Source organism: Toxoplasma gondii, chromosome XII, assembly GCF_000006565.2.
Source record: "Toxoplasma gondii ME49 chromosome XII, whole genome shotgun sequence".
NCBI lineage: Eukaryota > Apicomplexa > Conoidasida > Eucoccidiorida > Sarcocystidae > Toxoplasma > Toxoplasma gondii.
The window spans coordinates 4400349-4416101 of record NC_031480.1 but is presented as its reverse complement, the minus strand read 5'-3'; the positions used below and the strand labels follow the sequence as shown (position 1 = coordinate 4416101).

The 15753-nt window shown below is 53.7% G+C and overlaps 1 protein-coding gene across 1 annotated transcript; it reads left to right on the top strand.

Moving 5' to 3' along the window:
- Window positions 1-1429: 1429 nt before the first annotated feature.
- On the top strand, window positions 1430-15379 carry TGME49_249260 (cell-cycle-associated protein kinase CDK, putative). The gene is made up of 14 exons (XM_018780888.1): window positions 1430-3430; window positions 3540-3887; window positions 4439-4483; window positions 5198-5331; window positions 5483-5579; window positions 6115-6584; window positions 7177-7346; window positions 7871-7923; window positions 8364-8430; window positions 8840-8992; window positions 9468-9541; window positions 10137-10622; window positions 11344-13750; window positions 14208-15379. The coding sequence occupies exons 1-14, from the start codon at window positions 2233-2235 to the stop codon at window positions 14230-14232; spliced, it is 5727 nt and encodes a 1908-aa protein (XP_018635026.1). The 5' UTR covers window positions 1430-2232; the 3' UTR covers window positions 14233-15379.
- The last annotated feature ends 374 nt before the right edge of the window (window positions 15380-15753 follow it).

The following is a 15753-nucleotide window of genomic DNA, read 5'->3' as shown; positions in this document are numbered from 1 at the left end:
CCTCAGTGATGGGCAAGGAGTCCTGTGTGTAGTGCTGCGTCGAACATACACAGGTGTTAGTATCAACTTTCAACAAAGAAAATAAGGACATGAAGATAGAGACTACGAGAGGAGTTCGTCCTCGTTTTCTCTGTTATTTTGTGAGGAGAGAAGTTCCATGAAGACGACAGAGAGGAGGCGTTTGAAAAGCAGACTTTCTTCCTGTCTGAAGGTGTTAGACTGCGCGCCTTTTTTCTTTAAAAAAGACGCGTAGCTAAGAGAAATGGAAATATTTGCATCTTCTGTTTGTTTTATGGAGGGACAAAAAGGTGAACACGCGTTCTTTCTCGAGGACTTTCTTGCTCGAACTCGCCGATTCTCAGGCTTCCTAGTTCGGAAATCCAGTCGTTTCTCCCTACGACTTCTTTTCTGTGGCTTTCCTCGACACTGCTTTGTATAGTGGAACGCGGCACAAGACGTTCTGCCTAAGTTCTCCTGTGTATCTCCCTCCGCTGGTCTGCTTTCTGGTGTTTCTCCTTCAGATCTCTCTAGAAAGAAAAAGAGCCTTAAATTGGGAGAGGTTTCGACTACAAGATCGTCAGTGTATTTCCTATGAAGAAAGAAAAGTATTCTGTCTGAACCTCTGCTAGAGGCAGAAGGCTTTCGAGTTCCCTTTTCAAGTGAGGGGAGACACTCTCCGCCTCTATTCTGATTTGAATATAGTCTTTGAAACAAGGGGAAATTGCTTATTTGACGTCAACGAAAACCCCCATACCATCTTCTCGCACGCAATCTGTATCTCTCTGTCAAAATGCATTTTTTTCTTGAAAGAGGATGCTGAGAATTCCGTTGTTCCTTCAAAGTGCAGCCTGCGGAGAGACAACAGGGGTGACGAAGTCTCAGAAGCGACAGAGGGAAAGAGAGCCGAGGAGACGTGGAGACGGAGATCAAGAGGGAGAAACCGAGTCAGAGATCGATAGAGAGGAAGAGATACACTGAGATGGACAGACACAAAGAGAGGACTGGATCGACAAAGAGAAAAAAGATGCCAGTGAGAGGAAAGAGAGCTCTCTATGCAGAAACGTGGACGCAAGCGTCGAATAACAGAGATAAACCCAGATCCTTTGAACAACGATCGTTTTTCCTTCCGATACACATCTTTCTGACTGATTCAGCAGTATGTCTCGCCTCTGTCTACTCTGGACACCCGAGTCGAGACGCTTGGAAATTCCGAGTTCCTCAGTGTTTCCGAAAACTGCAAGAACGAGAAAAAGAGAAAAAGTCACAGACTTGTCCAAACTCCGTTTTTCTCTCACATGCAAGGCGTACATGCTGGGTCTCGCGTGCAGCGCGTGTAGACGGCGCGAGGCGCTTGCATGCAGCGGAAAAAGTTTCTCGGTGGTTGTCTGCGTTTGAAGAGAGATCTGGAGACAGAAGACTCTCAGCATTCTCGATTTTTCAAGGAAGTAGAGCGAGTCGTTGTCTCGTATCTGTTGGAGTCTGTCTGCAACGCGTGTTTAGCATGCACACAGGAAGGCGGCGGTGGTTCACTTTTTGAGAAGAGCGGACGTCTCTGCCTCTCCCCCCTTCCTCTCTCTTTTCGCTGGGAGTTCGAGCGAGAGACGAAGAGAGAGACGCTGATCCGTGGGTGCTGGAACGGTCGACGGGAGACTCCGCATTTGTCAGACTCTGTTCTCTCCCCACTGTCGCAGGAGTCGGAAGAGTCCTCTCTCTGCTGTCTCTTCGAGGCAGGGAAAAAGCAGGCTTGATCCCCTCGTTTCTCGCTTCCTCTGTCTGGCATGTTCCAGAGTAGTTTCGAGATTTTTCTGTCCTTCGTCTGTCGGCCTTGGCCCTCTCAGGGTCACCGCTGGTCGACTCGGAGACGCTCTCTCTCTGTCGTTTTGGCGGTCTTTCTCCCCTTTCGTCTGAGTCAATGACGGTGCTACACAAAACACAGCAGCCGTTCTTCGCCCTCGTCTCTTCTTCTTTGGGGGAGAAACGGGGGTTTCGTCTCCAACTTTACTTTCGCTTCATCGCCTTTTTCTTCTCCGTCTATCCCGCGTCTTTCTTTTCGCCAGTCGCCTTGGGTCTCTCCTGCCTCGCACCGCTCCTCTTCACTCTCCTCACTCAAGAAGCACCCGCTGCTGCGGCGAAGGTTCGTCGTGTGTCTGGGGCGTTGTCGTGCTCCGATTTGTCCCCGACTCCTTGATCTTTCTCCACTGTTCCGTCTGTCTCCTTTCCTCCTCTCTTTCCATGATGGACGCCTCCGCCTCTCCAGACACTCCGTCGACCGCATCCAGTCTCCTTTCCTCTGTCCTCCGCCGCCTCCTCCACCCGCTTTTCTCGTCTTGTGCTCCCAACTCTCCTTTTTCTCCTCAGTCGCCTGTTCCTGGTCCGCTCGATTCTCATTCCTCGTCTTCCGATGCTCTGCGCCCTCGTTCTTCTTCTGCATGCATCCCAGATTCGGGACGACAGCTCGCATCCTCTCTTCCGTCTCCTTCCTCTTCTTCGGCTGTCTCTCCTGCCACTGCACTTCCGACTTCTTCTCTCTCGGTGCCTTTCTTGACGGAGGAGAGAAGAAGGCGGATTCTGGAGGAACTGCAGAGACGCTGCGAGCAGCCTCCTGTCCTCATTGTGCCTGCGAGTGGATCAGAAGAAGCCTGTGGGGTGCGTTTCCTCCAGCCTTTCTTCCTTGCGGCAAAGGGAGAAGACAGTGAAGAGACAGAGGAGGAGACATCTTCTTCTCTCAGCCACAGAGGCATCCCTCCTTCTGTGCAGATCCTCCTCTCTGTGTTCGACAGTCAGTTACGCGAGATTCAAACGACTCTCGCACAGAGCGAGAGAACGGCAGAAGGAAAAGAAGCAGCTCACGAAAGAGGCGCAAGCGCGGAAGGAGTGTCTGTCTCTGCAGGTCCGTTTTCCGACTCCGAAGAAGAGTTACTTCGCGACGAAGCTTCTCTACTTCTCCTCAGACGCCGATGTCTCCAATGGGTGGGCCTTTGGCGTGTTGCTACGCACGCGTTCTCGCCCTCTGACCGCAAACGCCTCAGGCGATTCGTCGACCGAGAAAAAAGAAAATGGGAACAGACTGAAAACACAGCCTCGCACCTCTCCACAAGCCAAGACCATGTCTCTGCTCCTTCCTGTCCGTCTTCCTCTTCGCCATCTTCCTCTTCGCCATCTTCCTCTTCCTCCTCTTCGTCTGCGGTTTGTGTGAGGAGCAAGGGAGAGGCAGAGCGGGGAGACGCGAGGGGAGACTGGGAGTGGGGAGGAGGAGCGCAGAGTCCAGAGGAGTCGAACAAGAAGAGAGAACGAGTCTCGAGTGAAAGCAGGGGAGCGGGAGAGGAGAATCGCAAGGAGACGAGGAGATCGAAGAAGGCGAGGACGTTCTACGTCATGCCGATGAGCGACGCCGGCAGTTATCCTTCCTCGAGTTTGACTCTCAACAACTGTGAGTGCAGTTGTCTCTCCGTCGATATCTCGCGTTCTCTCTTTCGCGTCTCGCTCGCTGTTTCCAGATCTCGGCTGTGTGTTTGTGTGTCTCGCTCTCTCGTCTGCAGTCGTCAAGGTGCAGCAAGTCGGTCAGGGCGCGTACGGCGACGTATGGCTGGCCGAGGATGTGAAGAACCGTCGCTGGGTCGCGATGAAGAAGATGAAAATCATGGCGCCGCCTCCAGGCGCTCTTCCTGCAAACAATCCGCCGCACGCGCTCGCGCCTCGCCAGGAAGAGCATGCCAAGTCGAGGAAAGTCGAGAGAGAAGAAAAAACGAGAGAGGAGAAGCCAACGGAGAAGGGCGGCGCTGCGGCGGTGGCCGCCGCCTGTCAACAAATGAACAACGCAGGCGAGGAACGGGAAGGCTTTCCCCGTACGGCGATTCGGGAAATCTGTCTGCTCAACGAGCTCTCAAGTCAGCGCTGAGAAAGCACACTTCGGAAACAGGAAAGGAAAACAAAAATGGGGACAGGAGCGCGAGGTCAGCGAGGGAGAGAGATGTACTCAGGAGCAGACAGCGAGTAGACACGATGCACATTACAGCGTTGCGCTTTCCCCCTTGGTGTGTTGGCTCTCGGAGAAAAGAAAAGGCCGAAAGGAGAACGCAGGAACGAGATAGTGGGAAAGGCAGGGTCGAGAAGGAGAGAAGCAGCAGAAGGGAGAGAGAACGGGAGAGAAAAGCGGACGTCGCACCGTAGGAGACACATGCAGACACAGAGAAACAGAAACGCAGGCTCAGAGAAACAGAAATGCAGACTCAGAAACAGAAACGCAGATTCAGAGTCTAGACAGGCAACGTAGATGGTGGACCAGCTTTTGCTTGATATCTTCCCGGCACTGCAAATAGACAGAGAATCCCTCTGGACGGCCTTCTGGACGTACACTCGCATTCGTGAGGCGCTTGAGACGCGTCCGACCTTTATCTCCTCGCCCAGTGCCGATGCTGTCGTCTGCCCTTCTCTCCAGAGTGCAAACACACCGTCGAGCTCCTCGCTGTCGTCCACTCCAAACGTAAGATCTCTCAGAACAACAATGTTCATACATATATATATATTATGTGTATATTATATTATTTATGCATTATTTATATATTTTATTATTCATATATATATATGTATATATTTATTTATTTATTCATATGTATGTATGTATGTAGGTATGTAGGTATGTACACGTGTGGGAGTCTTGTATGTGTTTTCGTCTGGGATTGCATCTGTGAACTGGAACATTGTTTCTTCTGGGTGGGCTTTGTGCCTCGGTGAGGAGGTGGATCATTTCCTGATGCGTTGTGTTTTAAAGGGACCTGCTTTAGTTGTTCATCCAGAGAGACGCCGGCGCCCAGCTCCAGGCTGCCGTTTGTGTGTCTGTACAGCGGCGCGAGCGCATTTCTCCGAGGCGCGAGTTTCGTTTTGTCCACCGTTTTCGTTTCTCGAGAGGCCTTGCGGGAAGTAGACTTTTTCGTTCGCTTCGCGCGGTGACGTTCTATCTGTGTAGAGACAGTGCACTTCCAAGTTTTCTCTGCAGGAGGCCTCTCTGCTTGCCTACCGAGTGGTGTGGACCGAGCGCGGTGTGTCCAGTCTGTGACTTCTGGTTGGAGGGGAAGAGGAGGGGAGGACTCGCACGCACAGTCCGAGACGCGCCGGCGAAGTGGAGAGTTTCTGAGTTTGTTGTCTCTGTTTCATGTGACTTTTTCCCCGTCGCTCTCTCGTGCTTTCGTGTCGTCAGCGCGCCTGAAGGACCGACACCACAGAGGCGCAGTGTGGATGGTGTTTGAGTATTTGCCCTTCGACCTCCTCGGCTTCCTGGACGCCATCCGAGACTCGAAGGAGAAAAGAGAAAAGTACACGCGTCCGCAAACGGTGAGCAGAGAGACGAAGCGTGAGAGCAGTCGACACTCGAGTGCATGGAGGCTTTCAGGTTTCTCTTTCTGGCTGTGCTGGGAAGGCCTGCTTGCTGTGTCGCGTGTAGCGGGAAGCGTGTATCTGCCGTCTGTTTTTCGCTTTCTTTCAGTGGCTGTCCATCGGCGAGATCAAGGGGATCCTCCTGCAACTCTTTACGGCGCTGCACCACTGCCACCGCAAAAACGTCGTCCACCGAGACCTAAAGAGTGTGTCGCCTGCACCGCAGAGGACAAAAAGCTTCCGAGACACCACAGAGACAGAACACGGACGCAAAGGGCGGAGCACGATAGCAGAAAGCGAACAAGAGGCAACGATAATCACCTCAGGCAGAGAACAAATGAAACCGGGAGGAGAATAAGAGAGAGAGCACATGAAACCGAGAAGCGGGAGAGCAACTGCGAATACATGGAGAAGAAAAGAGAGAGAACAAGAAGGAGAAGAGAGCGAAGAAGAGAGAAGAGAGGCAGAAACAAGACGTCAAAGCAGGGAGGAAACGACCAAGTTGGAAATGGAAGTGAGGAAGGCAGCGCAGTGTGGAGTTGAGTGAGAGCGGGTGGAGGCAGGAACTTTACAAACGAAGACTGATGCGAGCAGAGGATAGACTACGAGAGAAAGAGAAGCGGAGACTTTTGGGTTTCGCTGTTTCCGGAAAAGTGCCGCGGCCAGGGGGGTGGGACCCGGTGAAGGACCGCATGAAGCAACAGGAAGCAGTTGCGCTGCGCCGATCTTTTGTGCGTTCAGGTGCAAACCTCTTGATGGATACAGACGGAACTGTGAAGCTGGCAGACTTTGGCCTAGCTCGAAAATTCACAAAGTTCGTGACGCGCGAGCCAGAGCGCGTCACACGCGCCATGGAGGCGAAGGGCGGGGAAGCCATTCGCGTTGTCCTCCCCTGCTCCGTCGATGAAGACGCAGACTCAGCCGCCAGCCGCGAACGCAGCATCTCCTCCACCCAATTCGCCGACGCGTCTTCCTCTTCTTCTCTTCCAGGATTTCTTCGCGGGGAGGCGCTGGCAGCAAGCGAGAAGCCTGCCTTGACAAATCGAGTCATCACGCTGTGGTACCGACCTCCAGAGCTTCTTCTCGGCTCCGAGGCCTACGACGGCAGCGTCGACATGTGGAGTGCGGGATGCATCATGGCAGAACTCGTGTGTGGAATGCCGCTCTTCGCCGCCGACAAAGAAGCCGCTCTTCTCCGACAAATCGTCGAGGTACCCACATGCGCAAATAGACAAGTGGTTTTGCGTTCGCATGCATAGATACATACGTATTTATATACATATATATATATATATATATGTATATATATATATATGTATATATATGTACGCAAGTATGTGTCTGTATCTGTGTGTGCTCCTCGTCTGGTCTGTCTAAAATCGATACACACACGTTTTATGCATGTTAGACTTGGTGGCCACATGTGTGTTCATCCCTTTGTTTCTGTCTGCCTGCAGACTGATGTATATATATATATATATATATATGTATATATATATGCATATATATGTGTGTTTACACGTATGTGTATGCGTGTGGGTGTGACCTGAGTGCGTCTAGGGATATATATATATATATGTATATATATATATACGTATATATATATATATGTATATGTATGTATAAATGTATGAATGTGTGTTTTTTGTACGGCGAGTAGATGTTTGTGTACATGAGCACTTTGGGAGGAGATGTGTGGCCGCTGCGTGTGTCGCAAGAGACGAGGAAAAGTTTTTGATCCGTTCGGAACCGCTGAACCCACCGACGGAGGTGTGACGAAGAGAAATGCGTTTGTTTTTTCAGAAAATCGGCCCTCCGTCGGAAAGCGACCTGGCGAGTCTGAGAGCCCTCTGTCCGCAGCACTTTCGAAATCTGTCAGGACGAGGCGACGGCTTTGCGCGAGACCCGGTTTTCGATGGAAGCGGAGTGGACAGGTCGCTGGAAATCCAGAGACTCTTCAAGTACCGTAACCAGTAAGCGCTGGGCTCTCTCTGGTCCCGCGTCGTTGGCCCTCATGTCTTCCTCGCGCGAAACAACATGGAAAAAACGCGAAGCAAAACATGCACTTCGGCCTTGTAGACGAGGCATAGCCACGTCTAAACAGTTACATCTAAATAGGTAGATAGTTACGTATTTATATCTGTGCGTGCGTAGATATACTGAACGCATGTTTGTAGATACAAACAAATAGATAAGACACGCAAATACATATGTATCTGTATATATATATATATATATATTTGTGTAGATATGCGTGTATGTATCTGCACACGTAGGCAGCTATATGCATGTGGAGACTTTGTTGCGTTTGAGCATCGAGTGTTTCTTGGTGGCGCGTCGATGTCTTGTGGGGACATGTGGAGCGTTACGTGTGAGACGCACTGGGTTTCTTTTGTCTTTCTTGTTTTTTCGTGTGGCGCCGAAGCCAGCGAGCGTCTTCCGGCTTCTTCGGCAAATGCGTCGGCGTTTGTTTCTCTCTGCTTGTCTCCTTCGGCAGAATCGGCGACGAAGGCTGGGACCTCCTGAGACAGCTCCTCGCGTGGAATCCTGGTAGGAGGCTTCCCGGACTGTGCCCTTTGAACGAGGAGAATGAGGAAGCGCACAGACGCGTTCGCGGATGTTTCTGCAGCCTCGTTTACCTCATTTTTTGGTGTCGATCCACGTATCGAGAGCTGCGGACGTCTCTTCACAGACTTTCTCCAATTCGTAGATATAGGGGACCTTTGATCTCCGCGCAGGAGGGTGGACTGGAGCGAGACACGCGGAGGCCGTGCGTGTGTCGTGGAGATTTTTTTTTCCGGGACGATGCACTAAATGTTTCGAGCTGTCTGCTCACGATGAAGGCGAGAGAGGGTTTAGTGGTGCAGCAGATGATTCCAAGAACAGGATAACTTCCACCACAGGAAAAGGAGTGACCGTTGAGGTGTCTTTCGATCCCGGTCTCAGCGTCTAAGGACCGTATTCACTGCATGTGCCTCCACACTTTGCAGCTACGCGAATTACAGCCAGAGCTGCTCTCCAACATCGGTGGTTCTCCACACATCCTCTTCCAAAGAGGTGAGACATATCGGCGCTTCTGTGACTCTGTCTGACGCCCAGGCGACTCGTGTTCCTTTCTTCTCTTCCTCCTTACCAGGAGTCTCTTCCCCGGTTTCTGTTGCGTCCATCGGTGCGTGCAACGTCCTCTTCGTCGTTTGCGCTCTATGTGGGTGTTTGTCGCCTCTCCACGCCTTTTCCTTTTCGTCTCTTGTGTGTAGCGGACCGGTGGGTCTTCCGTTGGCTGCCCTTCTTCTGGCTCCTTCTCTCTGGTGTCTCGTCTGAGCAGTTTCTCGCTTTTGTTGGAGTCGTTTGTTTGGAAAAAAGCTTCCGTCTGCTCCTGCTGGGTCGCGGAGTCCCGGCGCGGCTGACGCATCCTCGACTCTCTCGAGCCTGCTTCGTGTGTCTCGTTCGTGCGATCCCTTTTCAGAGTCGAAAAACGAGCAAATCTCCATGCGGCCCACAGCTACGTCTCCAAGCATGCACAGCGACGCGGTGGACGCGACCAGCGTCAGATGGGAGGAACTTCGCATGCAAGGAAAGGACCTGGAAGGGAGGGTTCAGCAGACGAAACGCGGTCCGAGTAAGGCTGAGTCCGACAAATATTCAGCGCCACGGAAACGTCGATCTCCGAAGCCGCTCTCTGGTGTCAACAGAGACACCGTGATGCGTGTACAGCTGCAGTTTGTGTAGACGCATCTGCAGAAACAGTATGAAAGTCTCTATCCATCTACCTAGATATATATATGTGGATGTGGATGTATGGGGTGAACGTGGAAGTATGAGGGAGATTTAAATGTACCTCTTGTTTCTCTGTGTGTGTGTGTGTGTGTGGGTCGGCCCCGAGAGTTTTCGAAGCGAGGAGAGAGAGTGTGGATGCGGTCTGAGGAGCACGGCTTCTCTGGTCGGTGGATAAATCTTGTTCTTCGAAGATCGAGCGGAACCTTTTGTTCAGCTCGACTTCTCTTTCGAGTGGAGAAGCAATGGATAGACCAAGGCGATTTTGTGCGAAGCCTGCCAGCGCAAAAACTCTTGCATGCGTTTTTCTCTTTTAACAGGCGCGTCTCGGTGGGCGAAGTTCGCCTCGCTGCTTGGGCTCGAAGTGTGGAGAGGAAGGCAGCGCGACTTGAAGGTGAGGATTTTTTCTTCGATTTTCCAGCCAGATTCCCCACATGAAACGTCTTGGAAGGACTGTGTGTGTTGTCTGAACTCAGTGTTCGTATGACATGAGTTGGATGCTTTGACGTAGTAGATCGACCTGCAAAGCCGTTCTACAGGTGATGTACAGGCCCCAGCTGGGAAAAGGCAAGAGCTGTAGCGTCTCTCCAAACATGTCTGTGCTTCCGACGGTGGGTTCAGGAGAAAAACGTGGACTCAGCAACATTTTTGACAGACCCTAATGTTCTTTTTTTACCAGTTGTCAGCACTCTCGTGATGTCCCTGGACCGACACAGGAGGCGCGGGAGGGCAGACGTTCTGACCGCAGAACTCTTTGCTCCCTTTCCGGGAGGAAGGATCTCAGATTCGCGTTTCATGGCCTTTTTCCGTGGTCACCTGTAAACGTCCTTTTGTCTTTGGCTGACTGCATGGCCTCTCCTGAATGGAACGGCAGAAGCTCTTGACAAAGGACGCCCCAGCACTCAAAAAAAAACTGAGGGGGCAGGTGTGTACGAACCGCACAAGGCTTGGCTGTGTCCACCTGTGTGCGTCTTCTCTGTTGTGCTTAGCTCTTCGTCAACTTTACTCCGAGCGACAGAAACAGGACGAGAGTTCCCGGAGGTCTCTCCCTCACTCTCTCCCCGCGTCGACGGTCTCGGGTGTGTCCACGCACGAGCGCGAGTCTTCGGAGTCGATTCTGCCGTCGCTCTCCTCGTCGCTGGTCCACCCCATTCCTGGGAGACCTTCGCTTTCACAGGTCTCTGGAGGGGGCTCTCAGGCTTCCTTCGTCTCCGCCGACCTCTTTCCGAGGAAAAAACGAGAAGCCTTCGTGCAGCTGCCTCGCGAGAGCGGCTCCGATCTGAAGGATCTTCCTTGGCAGACAGCCGACGACCGCGGCGAAGAGCGAGAGAAGGGTGAAGTGCGGCGAGAAGAAGAGAAACACGATTCCCTGCCGGCTTCTCTCGTCTCGCCGCCTCCTGTCTCCACTCACTTTTCTCCGGGAAGCTGGAACGACCACGCAGAGCAGACCGACGGGAGGTCTGACAGGAGACACTGTAAGCGGGCAACAGAAAACTCTTGAGGAGGAGCCGACTTCGCGTTACTCGCCTCGTTGGCATACACATAATCGAGGAGGGTTGCGGTGGAAAGATCAAACGCCCGCGTGGATGCAGAGACTAGGATGTGTGTGAGGAGACAGGAGACAGCATGTCGAAGCGGAAGGGGGACACACAACAGTCGAGGAAACTCACAGGCGTCATGCACTGCAATCCCGCTCCGTACCTTTATGTCTCTTGTTTCTTCTAAAAACGCATGCGCTGAAATCTACATGAAAAAGTAGTGTCTGCGCGGGGCGCGGTGGGTGCACTGAGATGAGTGTGCGCGAGAGAGTCTGCTTCGCAATTAGGATGCACTTGTTGTCTTCTCGGCCTTCTGTCTGTCGCCGTTTTTCTCACCTTCTACCTCTCTGTGATTCTGTCTCGATCTGTGCCTCTTTTTCTATTCGTCTATATCTCTGCTTCGATCTCTATCTGTTTCGTTTCTATCACTGTCTGTTGCGACCTCGGTGTCTCTTTTTTTCTCTCTCTCTTGACCCGTTTCTGTCGAAGTCCGTTGCCATCTGTCTCTGTTTCGACCTCAGTCAGGTTATGTCTGTCTCTCCGAGTTGAATCCGGTGGTGTCCCTGTCTGTGTCTCTGTTTCCTTGTTTGTATCTCACTGGATGTCTGGGTCTGTCTGTGTGCGTGTGTGGGGGCGTTTTGTGTCTGTGTGTGTGTAGACGGCCGCGAAGACAGAGAAGGGCGTCGGGGTCGCGAGGGCGCCTTCGACAGTCTGCATGCAACCAAAGAGGGTGTTTATGGTCGGTGTCTCCGCGAGGAAGAGAAGCGGAGAGAGCAGCTGCGGGGGTCCAGTGGCCGGCGCAGATCCCTGGACTCTGAGGAGCGCGAGAGTCACCCTGCGAGTCGTTCAGGCGACAAGAAGCGAGGAAGAGAGACAGAGAGAAGCAACCGCGGAAGAAGAGAAGAAGGGAGGAGAGGGGAAAATAGACCGGCGTTCAGTCCAGAGCGTCCGGCGTTCGACGAGAGCCGGCGCCGGGGACGCGAACGTCTCTCTCTCCATTCGGCCTTCGCTTCTGGGGGCGCTCTGAAAGAAGACGGCCGGGCGAGTCTCGAGGCCTCGCCGGTGCATGCGTCGCCTGGCGGCTCTGTGAGCGACATGACGAACAGCAGCGACGAGGAGACAAAGAGACGGAGGGGTCCCGATTCTGCGCGGGCAGGTGCAGAGAGTTATCAGGCTATCCATGGCGGCGAGAAGAGCGAAGGGGACTCGGGCAAGTGGCGGCACGCGAGATGGCCCGAGTGGGATAAGAAGGCGAAGATCCGCGACCGGGCTGCAGAGCGCGACTACGCACGCTGCCAAGGCGAGAGCGTGCATGCAGAGCGGCACTGGGCAGAAGAGAAGAGCCAGTCGCCGTCCTTCTCGGTGTCTCCAGACCCCCCGGGGAGCTGTGGGGACTACCGACGCGGAGAGGACGCGGGCGTCGGAGACTCTCGGCGAATGAGGAAGCGCGCCAGCGAAGAGACAGAGAGATGCGGCGCGCAGAGTTTGAGCGGCAAGGACGGCGGCAAGGAGAAGCAAGGCGCGGTGGGAAGAGAGGCCTGCGAGTTCGGCGTCGAAGCGCTGTCGCCGGTGTCGCTGGCGTTGTTTTTTCCGACGCACGCGGAAGGATGTGAAGACAAGAAGAGAAGCGAGAAGACCGGCGAGGCGGAGGCAAACTCGTCTGCAGTCGCGAAGAAACAAGAAGAGCGAAGACGAAAGGCGTTCGACCTCTTCAAGCGCGCAGCTGAAAGCAAGTCGGGTGCCGCCTCTCGAGGCGAGTCGACGCATGCAGGGAGTGCCGAAAAAGAAAAACTTGCAAAAGGGAGAAACCACGACGACGCGGGGGAGGTCCTTGGGGGGTCGGACGACGGCCGGGTCCGTGGCGAGAAGAGGAGCAGCAGTTTGAAGGGAACTCGCGAGGAGACAAGAGACGCAAGAGACAGGGAGACGGAGGAGACACCGCCGGGGGAAGAAATGGAGAGTCAAGTTGGGTATCGCCACGGGCGCCGCCGAGCGGGGTGGCGAGACGCAGAGGAGCTTGACAGAGAGAGAATGGAGGAACGCGATGTCGAGGAAGAAAAACCTTTCTCCTGTCTCCTCAGAGATCCTTGTGTGGAGCACCGATCTCCGGTCAACCAGGAAGATCCGAAGCGTTTGTCGCTGCCGTCTGTCGACAGTCAGCTGTCTAGTCCCGACGGAGGCACTCCTGGCGTCGGCCGTCGAGAGGAAGAAGCGAGGAGACACCGGGGATGCGACACTGTCGAGGAGGGCGAACGCGGGATGCTCGGCTCGAATGCGTATCGCAGGCGAGACCGCGGCAGCGGTCTGTACACCCGGGAGAGAGACGCCGAGAGCGGGGAGAGACGAAGGCGTCGGCCCCAGGAGGCGAGTCTGAGCTCGCGCCACGAACGCGAGCGAAAAGAAGAGCCGTTGTTTTTAAACCGGTCGAGCGCGCATTCATCTCACTCAGTGTCGCCGTTCTCGCCTCGCCACGACGACGACATCCGCGGCCGCGACCGCAAGCGGAGGTACCCGTCCCTGGGGGCTCCTTGTCTCTCGAAGGAAGGGCGCTCCTTGCTCTTCGGCGTATCTTTGGGTTCTCCAGTCCTCGGCGAGAGTCGCGCGATGTCCTCCCCGTCACCCGTCTTCTCGCGCTCCGAGCCTCAAAGTCGCCTCGCTCTCCAGGACGAAGCAGAGCGACGCAGACGGGGAGACCGAGGAGAGACAACAAGTGCAGTGGAGAGCCGAGGCAACGGCAAGGCTCGGACCTGGTACCCCGGTGAGAAGGAACCGCGCGGATGTGAGAGGGCGAGTGACTTGTGCAGGTCAGAGAGAGCCAGTCTAGGCCGGGAAGACCGCGCTGCGCATCGACCGAAGGATCGGAGACGAGACGGGGAAGGCCAGCGGAGGAGACACGAAGAAGGTGGCGAAGGGAGAGAGTCCTGCGACCAGTTTCGAGAGCGAACCTCTGTGCGGAGCACGTACAACGTCGACACGCACAGGCGCAGAGGCGACGACGAGAAGGGGAGAAGGAAGGCGCGCGACGGGAAGCGCAGACGCGTATCCGATGACAAAGGTGGAGACAGGTGTGTGAAAAAGAGAAGTTTTCAAAGGCGAGAGCCGCGACGCGCGCTGCAAATTTGCCAGGCAGTCTTTCGCACAAGCAGACGGGAGGCAACACGGATGCACGTTTCTTGAAGGAATCTCCGCAACTAGATGTGGAGTGGTCTTCTCTAGAAACGAGTGATCTGGAGATTTTTTCAACCTGCCTCTTTCGTAGTGTTGTGTATTTCACTTCAATGTCTCGAGGATGGTATAACTGGAGAAGAGACGACGAATACACCGAAGATGTGTCAGCGTCGAGTTGTTTGTTCAAACGTCTCGTTTCCATCTTTAGCGTCTGCGTTTGCTCCGAGCGTTATCTAATTTTGAGACAGAGTTTCACGTGGAGAAACTCAAGTGTCAGTACGTAGAGTGCTCGAAGAGGTCACACGAAAAAGAACGTCCACTGCTTGTCTCCGGTCTCCTCTCCTGTGTGTGCAGCAGGCCAGTCTCCCGGCGCTCGTGAGTCTCTTCCATCTTTGTAGTCTTCCTCCGGTAAGGAGCAACTGGGAAGCGCCTGCAAGCCCCCAGCTGCGGTCAAAGAAGAGATCTGGAAATCGAAAACATGCGGCAGAGAGTGAAGTCCGCTCTGTCTGAAAGACAGCGTTTGCCTGGTCAGCCGCGGCCGAGGGGAAACAGAAGCAGCAGGAACAGGTTCGGGGGTAGCATTCTCGTGAGAAAAGAGAACAAAGAGTCTAAAAGTAAGACGGATGCCACAACGTGTGGCCACGGCGAAGCCGGAAAGACAACAGGAAAGAAAGCGAAAGCACCGTGTCGTTGTCGCGCGTCGAGAAGAGTCTTTACCAGCTGCGAGAGACCCGGCGTTCCACCGCCGGAATCTTTTTTCTAACGTCAGAGCAAGCAGGAAGAGAGAAGAAAGAAGCATTGGAGGGAGCGCATAAACAGGACCGACACCGATAGCGCCCCTCACGTGTAGGGTCATTCCAGTGCGCGGACAGATTTTCTCCTCTCGATTTCAAAAGAACATATCGAGACGCTGTGGCACCAAAGTGAGTGGGGGCGCGGCGGAGGGAAAAGGAAGAAACAACCGACGCACAGAGGAAAGGAGGAAAAGAGCAAAGTCCCACAAAAAGTCCAGCAGGTGCAAATTTTAGGGGATGGGACGACGAATCGTCTCGCTGAAGGCTGCAGTGAGACGGATACTTCGTTCTCGGTGGTGGTTGGCTGTTGAAAGGAAAACAGAAACACCTGACATGAAGTCAAGTGTCTCGTTGACGAGTCAGGAACTCCAAACGGCCTTTTTGCCGAAACCGACGTAGGCGTTCCTTTGTCTGCTCTTGTCTTTGTGACGACGGAAGCTGCGTTCAACGATCAAGCTAAGATGTCTTCACATAAACCGCGATGTGTTCATGTGGCTAGGGAACTGTAGACAACGCACACTGGAGGAAAAGTTCTTTCACGCAAACGCCGAGTAGACTATAGCGGCACGACAGTCTCCCGCTGGCAATAACCGCGTTTTCCTACACTTTTTCAGAAAGGAGACAACTCCGTGAAAGTTCCGTCACCGGCAGTGACTGCTCATTCGAAACGACCAGCACTGGGTATCCGCCGCCTGTTTCCATAACAAAACACATTTTTCTTTACTCGTTCACTCTCCCGGACACAGGAAACTGACGGGGAAAAGGGGATGTTATTTCGTGAAACGGTGCGTAGCGGTTGTCTTACCTATGAATGTACATTTGTCGTGGTGCTCCAACTCAGCAAGTGCATATCATGGGCTCGGGTGAAGTGGCATTCAGTCGTCCCAATCAGTAGATAACGGTACAGTGACCCCATACAGTGACTATTTTACGGTATTTATAGCGAATAGGGCGTGCATCAAGTCCAGCGTCTCGACGAATCTGACTAGATAGCACTGCAGCACCATCACAAGAGAAGCCTGGAACCCCAGGAAGATCTGCGGCTCTGAGAGGCCAGTAAGACGCCATTCAGTCCTTTGTCGTCCTCTGGTGAGTGAAGCCACCAC